The 16,327-nt window shown below is 37.5% G+C and overlaps 1 protein-coding gene across 3 annotated transcripts in view; it reads left to right on the top strand.

Annotated features, from left to right (window-relative positions):
• The window catches only part of foxp4 (forkhead box P4), a 145,532-nt gene that overhangs the window by 38,355 nt on the left and 90,850 nt on the right, over positions 1-16,327 (top strand). For all 3 annotated transcript variants that reach the window (XM_051122586.1, XM_051122585.1, XM_051122587.1), the window contains exon 2: positions 5,823-6,000. In XM_051122586.1, coding sequence (XP_050978543.1) covers positions 5,833-6,000 — 168 coding nt within the window. In that variant the 5' untranslated portion in view covers positions 5,823-5,832. The remainder of the gene's footprint in view (positions 1-5,822; positions 6,001-16,327) is intronic.

Below are 16,327 nucleotides of genomic sequence, written 5' to 3'. Positions count from 1 at the left end.
CTAAAGCATCTTGACATTGTGCTCAAGTTAATAATTTTAATTTAATTTATGTTTTTATATTTTATTTTATTTTCATTTTATAATTATACCTAAAATGTTTTTAGACTTTTTGAGCTTTACTAAACTGACTTGAAGTTGTATTCAAGGTTTATTTTATTGTATTCAAGGTTTATTTTATTTTATTTTATTTTATAATTATACCTAACACATTTTCTATACAATTTCTATAGCAATTTGACATTGCATTCATAGTGTTTTATATTGTTTTTTATTTTATTTTTGGTTTTGTTTTATTTTTATTTATTTATTTGTTTGTTTGTTTGTTTGTTTATAACAGATTTTCTAGACATGTTGAGCTTTACTAAAGCGAATTAAACATTGTATTCACGGTATTTAGTTTAGTTTTGTTTTTCATGTATTCCCTGGAATACAATCTTGAAGTTGGTCTAAACTACAGTAGCATGTCGATATGCACAGCATAATTAAAAACAGCTCACTGAGTTTTGAAACAGAGCAAGTATGTTACATGTGCTCAGGTGGACTTTATATTGCTCAGTCAGATTCAGTGACAAACAGGGGCGGTGCGTTCCTGACGAAGCGTTCGCTTCTCTGCGGGACTGTTGTTTCGGTAGCCTGAGGGAGAAGACGTGAGATGTGCTGGCACAACTGTGGCTGTCTCCACTAATCATGTTGGCTCCTTCTTTGTTTTATTAATAAGAGCATTCCTGCGAGCTGATGCAAGGCTCTAGAAACAGCTTTTGTGGGACTTATATAAATAGACCTGTATAAGGCTTAACATGATAAAGAGTTATTAATCTGGTAAGCTGCTGAAAAGAAAAAAAAATACTGAGAAGGATGTCTGTGTGTGCTAGCGTGTGCGTAACGTGCAGAAAGAGCTGTTCCACAGGTGCAAAGGAAGACAAAAAAAGCGAGCAGCAGCGCTGAAAAAATGTGAAACGGTTCCGCATATGCCTTGAAAAGTTCCTATATAAAGAAGAGGACAGGAAAGATGGAGTAAATGAATGAGTCAGTGATTTAAAAAAAAAAAACAAAAAAAAAAGTGGGAAAGGACTGGCAGAATATAGCGGTATTCCATTTTTTTATAAATATTGTCAAAGTTGTCATCTTGTATTACACCCATTTTATTTTCTTTTTAGATCTGGGTAATGCTCTTTGTAGTTAAATGGAGCTCTGGTGTGTGCCGGAGAGCTGAAGTTGCAAATTTAAAACAGTCTATCGACATTGCCAACTGAGTTACAGCCTGAATCCTTGCATTATTTTAAACATTGCTCCTTGAAAAAAACTTTTTAATGTGAAGGGAATTCTCTAGTCGGTTTAATGTTTGCCATATTTTCTTTTACTGAGACCAAACAAGAGTGGAAAAAAGCAAAACATGTAAAATTAAATTTCAGGTATCACAGTCAATTATCCGTTATAGAGCTTTCAATCTTTTAGAGGCCAGCAATAAGCTTTTATGTGAAGGATTTGAAATACACTTATTTTCATCTGAAATAATAAAGACTGATTCTATTAGCTGGCGCTGTACGGACCATCTGAACGCAACGCTGGCCGTGTACCATCTTCGCTGGTGAAATGATCCGGGCTGGAAGTACTGAATTCAGGGGGCATTAGTGGGGCTTGTGTTTTGGAGTCGGACCGGAACGACGAGTCCAATCCACAGTCTGGGGTTGCAGATGTGCTGATCTGAGATCAGCCGGCTGGATCCGACAGCCTCAATCCTCTTCAAAGCTCTCGGCACGCCGAGCGGGCCGTGAAAGACTGTAAAAGCTGGTAGTCAGGTTCAGAGGTACATTCACTTCTACTTCAACGAATCTGTGCTTCAGCCGCTGAGCCTGTCATCATTCAAACATTTACAGATTCACTCTTCTGCAAAAGTGTTTTTGTTTTTAGCTGGATTTTGCTTGAGTTAATTTATTTTTTTAAATATATAATTATAATCTACAAAAATACACAATGTTTTATATATACATATATATATATATATATATATATATATATATATATATATATATATATATATATATATATATATATATATATATATATATATATAAATTGTTAAATGTGTGTATATATAAATATATAAATTTTTAATTATATTATATTATAATTTATATTATATATTATTATATTATAAATTATATATTAAATTATATTTAAAGACTTTTATTTGGAAATAATTTACGCAGATCTACAAAAATACATTTAAATTTTATTCAACATACATTTATAAATTCATTTAGGTTTTTTGTTTGTTTGTTATTTGTTAACATTGGTTGTTAAATGGGGGGGGGTTGTTAAATAAGTTTGTATATTTAAGGAATTTCAAAATTATACTTAAAGACTATATAAAAATATATATTTAAAGAGTTTTTGGAAGTAATTATGTAAATCTACAAAAAACATTGAAATGTTATTTTTATTAAATAAAGTTAAAATTAGTTAAAAAAAGTTAAAAAAATCTAAATACATTTTTCTTGGTTTATAAATTTGTGTGTGTGTGTATAATTCAGAAATAGTATTTGGGGGGAGGGGGGAATTATATTATAAAATTATAATTTATATAAATACATATTGACATATTATTACATTTTTACCTCGTGGTTACACTGCATGAGTCAGTAAATCGAAATGCATACAAAGACTACATTTCTAAGAACTGTACTTATTCTAGATTTTTTTCCTTTATCGTATGCCATTGATTCATCTGCTTTTGTTGTACGAAAAAGCCAAAGCAGCCGTCAAGTTCATTTACGCAGGAACACCTGATGCTTTGTCTACGCTTTACGGTGTTGACGTCTTCAGTAAACGGTGTTCCCTAAACAATAAAAAGGGAGCTGGGAAAAGATCTACCTTTCACCTCTGACCCTATCGAAATTCTGGAAGCTTTTAGTCCCCACTGGGCTTGCTATTTTTTGAGAGGGTGTGAAGTGACGGCCCACCTGTATGAGATTTACCCAGGAGACCTCCACCCTTTGGCCTACCTGGCTCAGACGGCGTCTTTTCAACCCTGCTCTCTCTGAATCCTCTGTTCCCGTGCCAGCCGCCGACTCCGACCCCGCGTGCAGGAACGGAGCTGCAGCTGCCTCGGGGATAGACGGAGAAAGAGAGAAAGCAGGGAAAGGAGAATCTTTGCTTCAGGGAGGGTGGGATTTAGTCATGAATGAGATAAACTGTGGCTTGTTTCGCCATCTCTCCATTTCCTGACCTTGTTTGTTTTTGTGTTACTTCCTTTTTAGTACGCACTCAGACCTACAAAGCTTTCAGTTTTTAGTACTAATATGCACTTCTGGAGCCGAATCAGAATTCAGAGACGTGTTTATCCCCCGTGTTGCTGTCTTACCTTAGCAACTCTCAGCATCAGCAATATAAACAGCTTTTAACAGGCAGTCACAGAAGTTCCCATGATCCCTTGTTGCAGCCTCAGTACTTGCAGAAACAGGATAGAGAATGAATCACCACCCCCTCCACCCTTTCTTGTAAGTGCCAAAGAAAATCTGCTGATATTAGAACATAAATGCATTGCGTTACCATGTTGCGAAGACGCTGGTCCTGGGATTTTTGTTTTATCTGTTGCAAGCTGATTTTTGTGTGTGTGTGTGTTTGTCCCTGAAGCGAAGGCAAGTTTGGTCCCATTTCTCTTCCGTCCCAATTAAAAGGCAAACGTGCCTGTTTTTTTCTGCCTTGCCCTCCCCCAAATGCACATTTTATCTCTTCGATCTGAAGAACGCCCACCCTTTCTGTATTCTTCTCTCCCCCTTAGAAGAAAAATGCATCTTCCTCTGTTCTCACAGGTCAAAGTTCAGCTAGAGGGGCTTTGGGGGCTAAACAAGATGCGGCAAGCCTCGACATTGGCGGCTTAGATGAGCTTGCCAAAAACAATTACAAGACGCTGCAAACTTCTGTCTCACAGCCGTAATCAGAGGTTCCCTGTGCAGATTTATTGGGCTGCTTTATTTACGACCTTCCATTATAGCAGCAATATACACCCATTACGGGATATGACAAGGCTTCATGCTTGCTTACACCCCGGGCTGGTTAATATGGCAGTGATGCACTCGCTTAGCAGCTGCTCGTTCCTTCAAGCAGCTCCAATGGTGTAGGCAACAAGTGAAGAGTTTTGGGGGTTTTGGTATTGTCCTCTACATGTCACATCCGAGTGATATAGCTGGTCTGGGTGGATGTAAATTTACCACACATGGTTTAGAGCTCCTTGCGGGTCCACAGGCAAATAAAACTACCCACATCTTTGGTTCACGTCCCCCATGATACAAGACATGCCTGCATCCTCTTCAGTCATGCGAGTTTCGCGTGACTGCCTCAGTTGACAGCTTCAGATGAAGTATATAACTCCTCAACCAGGTGCATTTAAGTGATTCCTACTGTGAACTTATTGGACCCATAAAAGCACCCTTGAGCTTCCAAAAAATGTCCCGATGTAGAGAAGCAGGTAAAGGGTCTTCTCTATCTCTGTTTCAGCTGTTGTTGTGCCGAGCTTTACTGCACGGCACGTACTGCGTATGTAGATAATAGCATTCCCACAATGCAATTGCAATGCTGTGCTCGACATTGTTGATCTTTGTTTTTAAGCGAATATCTTATGGCTTTCATAAGCATAGGAGGGCAAGGTTAAGCAAAATGTAGTAAAAATCTAGTTTAAAACACACATACCAAGCTCTTAGAAATGCACTGTGTGCGTTCCTGTTGGTATTATATAGTTATGAAAAGCATTTATGCTATTTTCAACTAAGGTTTATGTTAAGTTAATTCAATGTGGTGCAACCAGAAACATTTGAATCATTTTAAATATGATTTCCAAGGTTAAACACGAAGACACTAAACATTTTATTTATTTATGTACACATCATTAATGTTTTTAAGGATTGTGCTAGATGATATTATACAGTCTAAACTAACCTTGCCAAACTATTTAATGTATCTCTGCTTAATTTTCTTTTTAAGGATGTCAATCTTTTATTGGCTTTTATTCTTTTTTATGAATACAAATATTAATGTATTAATTATTATATAAATTCAGACATACAAAAAGCATAGAAGAGGTGTATTCAAGTCATTTTATGTGTGAGTTGCATGCTTAATGTAGTTTTAAATAAAAATGACAACAAAATGGAGTACTCACTCTTTTTCTAATAATACTATACACGTCAATAAGTCATCGGTTCACTGAATCGTTCACTCATTTCTTTTTTCGTGGACTCTCGTCACCTCTTAAAGACATTAAATGCATTCCTGTTATGTTGGAAGTTGCTTGTGTTTTTGTACTGCTAATAATAAGGTGCACGAGAGGTTGGTGTTTCTTTTCAGTGCAGATTTTTCTAATTGAAAAGGCTTCTTTGTCACTCTGGTGGATGCATCAACACTTTCTGTCAAAGACAAATGTCCTTCGATCAGAGCTGATGCACTGTATTGTAACCTTTGGTAAAGGGAAAAGCACGCCGCTCTTTCATGGCACAATGCCGTTTTGGAGTGACACAAGTATCTCTTCAGGCAGACCTTCGTTGCGCCTTCCTCCGCGTTGGTGTCCTTGGCTGTCATTGGGTGTTTCGAGGCTCAGGTGGTTCTTTAGGTATATCCAAATGGATGTATGGCGCACGGCTTGTTTACTATGCACTCATCAAGGTTAGCAGCTGTGACACTGTATTTCTACTGCAGATAAACACTCTCCAATGTGTGTATATTTGCTTTTGTGATTGTCTACATAGATTCTAACATTCTTCCTAGGAATTCTGACAATGCTTGATGGTCACTCAATATATTTTTTTTCCCCCTTCTTTTTCAAGGTGCCACGTGATGATGGTAGAATCAGCAACTGAGACCATTCGAACAACACCCTCCAATCAAAATGGAGTCAGCAGCCTAAGCAGCCAATCAGATGGCGGAGGAAGAGAGGGCGGGTCCAATGGTGACACCAATGGGGAGATCAGTCCGGTGGATTTACTGCACCTTCAACAGCAGCAGGTGTGTGTGTGTGTGCAAGCGACCCTAAGTCCTCTACCCTAACTTTCAGGAAGTGTGTTTAGCTGTTAGTTGTTTCTTGTGCAATTCCTATGTCTTGCGCAATTTATAAACAACCAACTATATGAAGCAAACTGCATTGCTTTGGTTACAACATCTCAGAGTTTATTTGTGTGGTATACAGTATTACAGCTTTCTCATTTTCCAGTCATTTAATGGGAACAATATAAAAAAATGAAAGGGATATTTCACTCCAACATTGGAAATTTTGAAAATTACTCATTCGCATTATGTTGTTCCAAGCCTGTATGACTTTAGTTCTTCTGGGAACATTTTTTAAAACATGTTGGTGAATTATTTATTTATTGCAAACATCATAAATTATTTTAACAATAATATTTTTAGAGGGTTTTACCATATGATATGTTTTTTTATTGTATTGATTTAGTGTTTTTACAATTATATTAATTTAGACATTAAATGTGATTATACAGATTATACACTATATTATATTGTACACTGCCATTCAAAAATTTGGGATCAGTAAGATTTGTAATGTTTTTAAAGAAGTCTTTTCTGCTAATCAAGGCTGTGTTTATTTGATTAAAAATACAGAAAAAAACAATAATATTGTGAAATATTATTGCAATTTAAAGTAGTGTGTTGCTATTTTAAAATACTTTAAAACAGAATTTATTACTATGATGCAAAGCTGAATTTTTAGCATCATTACTCCAGTCTTAAGTGTCAAATGATCCTTCAGAATTCATTCTAATATGCTGATTTAGTATCAGTGCTGGAAACAGCTGCTTAATGTTTTTTTTTGGAACCTGTGATACTTATTTCAGGATTCTTTGATTAATAAAATGTTAAAAAGAACAGTTATTTTATATAAATAGAAATCTTTTGTAATATAATATACATTACCTTTCAAAATTTGGGGTCAATATATATTTTCTTTCTTTTTTATTGTGTGAAAGAAATTAATATTTTTATTTAGCAAGGATGTGTTAAATTGATAAAAAAAAAATGATAGTCAAGACTATATTGTTATATTGCTATATTGTTTGATATTGTTAGAAAAGATTTCTGTTTGTAGTAAGTGCTGTTCTTTTTAACTTTTTATCTATCAAAAAAAAATCCTAAGAAGTATCCAATACTAGAATGATTTCTGAAGGATCATGTGACACTAAAGACTGCAGTAATGGCTGGTGAAAATTCAGCTTTTCATAACAGAAATAAATGATATTTTAAAGTATATTAAAATAGAAAACTTTTCTTTTAAATTGCAATAATATTTAATATTTATTTTTTTCAGTATTTCCGATCAAATAAAAGCAAAGTTCCTAAACAATCGAACAGCAGTGTATATAGGAATTCCATATGTTGTACAGTAATGGATCTGGACAAAAATGCAGTTCATAGTTCAGTAGTTCATTGTAAGTCCATACAGTTTGTTTGGCCACACTGATGGCACCAATGTTTTTTGTGTCTTATTATGCTTGAAAGGTTTAGTCGTTGTGCATTGCCAGTGCATGCAAAAAAGCAACCAACATGTCTTTTTAAAATTTCTTCTTTTGTATTCAACGGAAGAAAATTGTTGTACAGGTTTGGAATAACATGAGAGTGAGTCAGTGATTTCATTTTTGGGTGAACTGATCTTTTAACCAAATCTAGTCCTCAGGCTTCAAATTTCCATGCAGTCTTCCAGAACTGCACTTGGCGATTTCCTTCGCTCCTGACTGTAGTTCCTGTAGATGATGCAGACTTTGTTGAATTCCTCACGCTTTAGGTCCAGTCCTAGCAGCAGTCTGAACCTAGCCTGAGTCACAATAATCCACTAAGCGACTGTTTTATGCAGTGACACGTCAGCGTGCAGAGGCTTGTGCTGTTTTTGCTCTTTGGCCTATGCGTCAGTGTCTTCCATATCCAGTTTGTCAGTTGGAATTTCCTCACTTCCCGGACTCTCTTGGCTGAAATTCTCTTTTTCTGTTCACACTCTTCCCTAAATGCATTACAGATGCAGAGGGTAACAGGACCCCTCAACCTTGTTATCAATGACAAAGGCTGCACTGCACGCCTGTTAACAGATACCAATATGTCTTAATGTAACATTGATGAACTATTACTAAAAGAAAGTGGGATCTGTTAAACCAAATTATTATCTTCTCCCAGCTGATTTGGTGTGTAAATCTAAGGCCTCTGACACTGATGTTCTCTAATTTTTGTCCACTATAATGGAGAGCTCTTTAAATGCCATTCTTAACCATTCATGTGTGTTGTTACATCCAACAATGGGTTGGATGTTACAACATTACAACACAGTGGGTGACCACCTTTGACCCTTACCCATAATTCTATATAACTGTTCTCTTCATATAGTCATTGTGTTTTTTATGACAACATAAATTCAGCGAAAGTGAAGCACTAGGTACCGCTCGAATATTTACCAATGTCTTCTATTGTAAAAGGACAGTTTTTATAAATATGATAAAATGAGGCTTTATGTCTTTTATTCAATTATATTTACGTATTATTTTATAGAAATAAATAATAATAATGTAATATGCAGTAAAATATACAGTAAAATATTATAAAATGCAAAATATTACATTGTTATATTTTATAAAATTATTAATTGAGGCATCGAAGGCTTAACTAACTCCACACACAGCTTGTTTTCCATACAAATTTTAAAATCTTCATTATAAATGTTATAGATCTTAATTTAAAAAGATTAAGGCCTTGATTCAACAGTTTGACCATGAAAAAGTGAAATTTTGTCTCTCAATACCGTAACCTTTAGTAATTTGTTGACAGTATGGAATTATTTTTGTGCCTCCTACAGTCTGAGATCTTGTGATTCCTGACGTTTCATAAGAATATAAAAATAGCCTCTTAGTCAGTAATCTGACTGCTAGAGTTGCTCAAAAATGGCCACAAGTAGCCAATAGAGTGAGTCGTGAGCAGAACAGGAAGTGGGAAGGAAAGAACTTGTAAAATAACAGCTACTTTGCATAGTTTTTATCTGTCACTTGAAATAAGGGCTTGAAATTGTAGTGAAGGTAATGAATGTGAATGTTTGCACTCCTTGGCTGCATCCTCTGTGAGTGTGTGTGTGTGTGCAGAGACTCCCGCTGAGTGAGCATGGCCTCACCACACACAAGGAGGCCTTTCTTCCCGGCCCTGCCGTCTGGTGTTGGTGCACCTGTACATGGTCATGTGAGCCAAAGCCTTTAATTAGAGATAGAAATTGCCAGTTCCTTCTGCTCTAAACCATTTCCAATGTCAAACATACGGCCGCTGTGGCCTCAATGCCACACTCTGTCTCTCTCCTTCCTTTCCTTCCTCTCTGTCCCTCTTTATTTTCCTTTTCCACTTGCGTGCCCATGCTTTTGGTCTTTGGTAGCAGCAGTAGCTCTTTGTAAAAGCAATGTCCAAAACATTTTACATCACTGTTTTCATAATTTATCTGTCTACAAGAAGCTGACAGCTTAACTGTAACTCTGTATGGTAATTATGCCATAGTTTGCTGGCTTTTCTTTGAGGTCAGAAAAAAAATCTTTTGTTTAGTTGTAAACTGCAATTTAGCTGTATTTGTTTAAGCGGCTCTCATAGTCATAGTGACTGCTTTCATAATTGCAACTTTATTTCTTGTAAATTGCAACTGTATATCTTCTTTTTGCATAAATATGACATGGAAAATTTTATGTCTCACAATTATGACTTCAAAGTCACATTTATGAGAAATTAAGTTAGGTATTATTTAAAAATTAGATGTCAAAACAGCAGCATGTGTTTTACCGTTGTCATACACATACAATCTGACTAGAGCAGTTCTGAAGTTTCACTTGTTATACAGATGCAAAATATGCTACACAGAGGCCTTCAGTGGCCACTTTCTTTAAGGACATTGTATGTGGTTACTTGCCTATAAATGCATGTGTACATGTCCGTGCCAGCATTTATGTGTAGGTGTATTTTATTTCTCTATGGCCTTGAGCCTTATGGAGTGAGGCTCCACACACCTGCTCATCTTCCAGTAGCCGTTTTATACATTTACTTTACCGTTATTTGAGTCGTTCTACAGACAAACCTGAGAATGTCCCCAGGCCGTCTGTTTGATCTTTTGTCACTATTTATTTAATATGGCAAATTTACTGGTTTATTCGCTTTTTAGCCTCTATAGTTATTTTACTCAAAATTAGCATCCAATGAATGGACTTGCTGTTTCGCAACGTTTGGTTTTAGATTGAATGAAAATCACGACTTTCAGTGAATGACATTCCCTCCATGTCCTAACCCTTTTGTCCACAGAGATATCCCAAATGTTCTTCTCATTTCTTCACTCCTCCTCTTTTTTTTTTTTTTTTTTTTTTTTCTTCAAATGAGATGTAAGTTTTGTGCCAGCAAGCGATGCAATGCGCCCTTTGATATGGGTGGCAATGCCATAGAAATCTGCCTCCTTTATTCCATCTCAGATGGCCATTGTTCATAGGAATCTGATGAATGAATTAGTTCATCATCAAGTTCCCTCATTTGATTATAAATGAATGGAGAGTTTGGCCTTGAAGCCAAATGACTTTAATGAGGAAGGCTCTGAAAATGGCAAAGCAAGCAGTAAAGTGTTATCATGGCAGAGCCTCCTAAAAAGTCATTTATCAAGTTTTAATGTCTTGCTCCGCTATCCTCATCTCATACAGCTTTTTTTATGGAGCGGGTCACTATGAACGCCCTGCAGAGATGGAGGAAAGGATTGAAAGAGATTATGGGTTGTTTCAGCAAGCCTTTAGAAACCCCTTTCATGGAAATGTTGAGTAGATTCTTCGACATATTGATAGATGTCAAGCTTTAAGTGAAGCCATACTCTTTATTGTCATTATACAGGTACCATGATGTACTTCACGGGATTGCTGCATTAATTTTAACATATTAAATTAATTGTATAGTAAAAGAGAAGCAAGCAGAAGTGTAAAATTAAAGTTATATATTTATTTTATAATATTAAAGGCGTCGTGACATGAGAAATCAAATTTGCCTTGATCTTTTGACAATTCATGGCTTAAAAAGCACTCCTAATGCATAGGAGTGCCTAACAAAACATGCATTTCTGAACAAGTAACTGCATTTCTGTTTCGCTCTTGATTTGTTTATGGTCTAGTCTAGTGTAGTCTCTTCCTCCAAGCCCAAATCGTTCACCTGGAAGCAGCGCAGTGCAGCGATACTGGTTAAACACCCTGCCAAGAAGCGTTGGAGCAGAAAAACAGTCCCAGCTCCCTCTTTGCAGGCCCACGTTGTCAGAGCACAAAGCACTCTCTCCCTGGGCCCCTCGGGAGCCTGGGAGAAATCACAGGCATCTACAGACGTCAAAGACTCAACAGTCTTTACCAAACAAACAGAAGCCCAGCAGAGTGATGGAGAATGCGAGCAGAGGGAGGGTGAGGTGGCGAAGGGGCGAAAGAGAGTGCCGGGATGGGTTTGAGTCAGAGGAACGGAGGCAGGCATCTCAGGAGAGGAGGGGATGGTGGGTACGGACAGATACGAGGTAGCCGAGTCAGAAAGGGTAAGAGAAAAGAGTGGAGAGCGATGGGGGAAAGTGGGGCTGAAGTGGGTGGGAGGGGGGGAAAGAAAGTGCAACGCTGAGATGTGTCAAGAAAGGGCGCCTGGGCCCCCCTGAGGAATGTTCCTTGTCTGCTTCACAACCCCAAGACCAGCAAAACCCTTTGCTTTGTAGAAAAAAAAAGGAAGACAGGAGAGGTAGAGGAGGAAAAAAAAAAAAAACAAGAGTGCACACTAGTGGAGTCCTTATAGAATTTCATCCTCTTGTTGCACAAAGCCAGGAATCCAACCAAGGGTTTTCTGTTTTTCAATCCCTCGAGTGTTCTTCACTTCAAATGGTCCCGCTCCGCACTCAGTCTACAGCTACTGCCTGGGCAGGGGGAAATGGCCCTGACAGACCCCTTTGCTGCTCCTCGCTTTCTTTAATAGGGAGGTCTTATCTCTCTTTCGCTCTCTTTAGGGATACTGTAGACCTGTGGTTTCGCTTCAAAGCGACCGTTTAGATAGGATGTGCCCCAAATGGTGCGTAGCAGGTTACAAACATTGTTGGGTCCAGACCCAACTCTGTTGAAGCACTGTGTCGCCCATCCTTATGCCACTAATGTGCTGTTTAGTATCAAGAGAACCAATTTCCCTTTAAGTTTTCCATCAAGTTCTTTGGTGTATAACTCGTCATGCTATATGAGTGATGACATTGATGTAAGCAATCAGATATATGGTTTTTTACCTGGTGGATGGAGTAAAAAGTGTCAAAACATTAATAAATCAGTATAAATTTCTAAAGACCGTGGGCCTCATTTATAAAACATTTCATATATATATGAGCAGGAGTGCACATAACTTGTTTTTTTTTTTTTTTTTATAGCCTGGTTCTCTTAAGAGTTTGGTCCTCACAATGCACATAGTGTGACCATTAAATATAACTCTTAAAAAATAACTGAATAATAGTGGTGATAATAATAGCACAAATAGCACGGCTACAAGTGTGATATTGCATTCATACAACAGTTCAATGACTCGAGTTTGTAAATAAATAAGAAACAACAATGGCGTGTCTTCAAAAACCTTTTGTGCAAACTTTTTCCTTCCACCACAAATTCAAATCTCAGTTTGACAGTTTAACAGCTGAGCCCTAGCCTCCTTTACCATTTAGAAAATGTCACTTTAGAACTAGCTTTGAAGGAACGGTGAGTTGCTTTATTAAAACCATATTGTATTATTGTATTATAAGCTCACTGTATTATGTAGAGTACACCTTGGAACTAACGTCTTGAAAATATCAAAGCCAATTTTCAAATAGATTTTATCTTTATTAACAAACTGCATATTTGTAGTCTAAACAAGTACATTCTCACCTAAAAACTTAAAAAAATATATATATATATTCTGTGACACAAAAACAGTATTATTTTTTAAAGATTTTAGTGGATTTTGGCATCTGCCATGCCACTTGCTGTGAGAAGTACCACAAGCGTAGTGATACAAACAGTGAAGCTGTTGGAGTTTTGTTATGACTAGAATATCGCACTCCTCTCAGCCAATCAAATTCGAGGACCGGAAAGAACTATTGTGTGTGTGTGTGTGTGTGTGTGTGTGTGTGTGTGTGTGTGTGTGTGTGTGTGTGTATATATATATATATATATATATATAATATATATATTCTTCAGAGATTCGAAATATATTGTTTAATCTCTATAAAGTTTAAAAAGCTATTTTTTGTTGTTGTTGTTGTTGTTGTTGTTGTTAAAGAAAAGCCTTTATTTTTAAGTCTCTGACCAAGTTTTACACTAAACGCAGCCTGTCAGGATGATGGGGCTGCTTGGAGACCGGATGCTCTGGATCTTCTTTCAGATTAGTTTTGACCACTTCTGAGTTTTTGGGTTAAACTCTTGGGAGGAGTGAGAAGATGAGCAAGTGCTTCCCTAATTAGTGGAGAGTTAAGAAAGAGTAGTGCAGAATGGAGATGTGAAACACACCAGAGAGAGAGAGAAACAGACAGCCAGACTCCTCCTTTAGGCCCAGACAAACACTGACAGCTTAACACTGGTTATGGTTTGGAGCTGATGCATATGGAGACCACATCGTTGTAAAGCTCAGGCTCTTTTGATCAGATGGTGTACAGACAGGAGATAGCAGATGATGTCTCTCGCACTTCCTGTTCTCTTTCTCCACTCACTTTACATTTTACTCTTTTTGGGGAAAAGGATTTGTGTTGACGAGGAATGGGTCACAGTGGTCAACTGTCAATTAGTTATTCTTATATTTATGTATATTTAGTTAATTTGAATAGAATTTATCTTATTTTTGTCATTTTACACTTTTTGTTGACTGGCGTTATATTAATCATAAATGGTCCTATTTCTGTGTTTTCTAATGACCTTGGTCTATTGTTAGAAACACTTGACAGTTTTTCTTCCTGTGGTCATTGTATCATAACCAACCCCCACTTTTTATGTTATTACAACTCAGAATTACTCATCTCCATGTGCGTGTGACGTTTGCTTTATTCTTTGTTTTCTCTGGCACTGTCTGCCATTAAGAGGCCATAATGGACTCTGCAAATTGGTCGTAATGGTAGCTTTAATTAAACTGTCCACAGCGCAGATGGAAAGAGTGGATAAAGGCATATAGATCTCAGATGTCTGGACAGATAGGCCATATTGAGTTGGCTGTCCTGATGGCAGATCATAGGTACCTGTAAGGCAGTCTAGACGCTCTAATTGGGTTTCTGCGTGTGAAATGCTAAGCACGGCGAGATAGGAAGTTTGGGCGATTTGACAGTCAGGGTGTTTGGCCTCTCTCCCGTGTCATTACCGTCAGGAACGGCCTTCTGTTCGGCACTCGGCGGACAGTAATGGCCGTATCACATCCTCTGTGTGAAATGAAGCTCATTTGACCAGTTGCAGCCCATCGTGTCAGCGGTCTCAAGGCCTCGGGCCCGCTAGCATGAACAGAGCCGCTCTTTCTTATCTTCTCTTCAAGCGGCTTAAGTCTAACGAACAAAAAACGGAGGGAAAGGGGAGGGAGAGACTTAAATACAGGGATCATATCCCTTTTAGACAAGGATGCTAGGTGATGGGGGCCAGGCCAGAAGCCAGCTTAATAACATCCAGTAAATCGAACATTGTCAGCCCATTGAAAGGTGTCATCGCTTAAAAGCATTCCGCACTTTTAATTGTGGCCTGTCTCATTGTACGGAGGTCACTGAAGAAGAAAGGTCAAGCTGGGTCATGAAACGCTGGTGGTGACCGAGGTGCAAGGGCGAGGGGGAGTGTTAAGGGAGGGTAGTTGCCTAGCATCTGTAGACAACCTCAATAGATGCCGCAGCAATACAAAAAAAGACCTCCGGCGTGCCGGTTTCCTGTAGTACTATTGAAAAGCTAGCCTGGCTTTGAGCTTCTTACACGGTTAAGAAAGTATTTGAGAGGACGTTTCTTTACTTGTTTTGTTGTGTTCTCTCAAAGCTCATGGAATGAAGAATATACGCACTTGGAAAAGTCGAGTTAGCTGGATAACGTCTGTCTAGCATGGGTCACACGTGCACATTTCTATAAGTAAAGGTTTATACAAAACGTAATGTATTTCACATGTGCGCAGAGATATTTCATATTCTTCATCTAATGATTTTTTCACACGTTGAGTCCTAATTCAGGAATGTGGGAATGTCATATTTATGGGAGGATAATAAAACTAATTTATGGCTTTTCCAAGGAAACCTTTGAGAAGGCTAAAGAGGGCCGCCGTTAGTGCGCATTTACATACGTGTGTGTGCTGGTATGCTTCTCTTTCTGTGTGTGGAATCATTTTAGCCAGCTGAAGTTACATTAGGAGCAGTTGTGGCAACGCACAGTCGCCTCTTCCTGTGTCTATCCAGTGCGTCTGTCTATCTAGAGCATCTCAGAAGGACTGCCAGCACAGCTGGGCTCAGATCAGTTCCAAAAACACAGCCAGACCACAGTAGCACTGTCACCCAACACAGATCACAGTTACAATAATGACTCACAAACTCATATGGGAATAATTGCGACAACAACAAGACGGGAAATGTGATTCCTGGTAATGTGTTTGTTAAAAGAATCAGAGCAAATCGTATTTATTTATTAGTTAATTATCTTTTTTTTTAAGTTTATTTATTAATCTATTAATCAGTTGATTTTTTTTTTTTTTTTTTTTTTTATTATTATTTTTTAATTTAATTTAATTAAAATTAGTATTCATTTTAGTTTTTTTTTTTTTTTCCCAAAGCAAAAATAAGCATTGGACAGTCTAGAAAGTCTATTTAAAAAATGTCTAAAAGCTAAATTTTCTCTATTTTAAAAGATTTTTAATGGTTACAAATGCAGATATACTGTACATAAATTATGCACAAAATCCTAATTCACAGTCACACTCTGAAGTTCTACCTTTAATTTTTCTCTGTTGTATTTTCGCCTTCTGACTCAAAAGCCATTTAGCCTTTTGTTTTTGGCAAACATGCTCAAACATAATAGATTTGCACCAACAAACACTCACTTCCCACTGTCTAAAGTGGTGCCACAAAGCCACCTTTTATGCCGTGCCTGTAATTTCCACGGCCTGGGCAGTTCATAGGCAATGCTTGAAGCACATCAAGCATTGACCTTCTTCTAGTCACCATGGCGATTATGAAAGATTCTCAGCTGGATACTAATGTGTGGGCATTTGGAGGTATAACTCCCTCAGAGCTGATTGACAAACCACTGGGGAGAGAGGGAGGACAGGAGAGAAAGGAAGGAAAAGGAAGGGGACAGGA

The sequence above is a fragment of the Labeo rohita genome, chromosome 11 (assembly GCF_022985175.1).
Source record: "Labeo rohita strain BAU-BD-2019 chromosome 11, IGBB_LRoh.1.0, whole genome shotgun sequence".
NCBI classification, from domain to species: Eukaryota; Metazoa; Chordata; class Actinopteri; order Cypriniformes; family Cyprinidae; genus Labeo; species Labeo rohita.
Note: the sequence above shows the minus strand (reverse complement) of the source record. Positions and strands in the feature narration are given on the sequence as shown.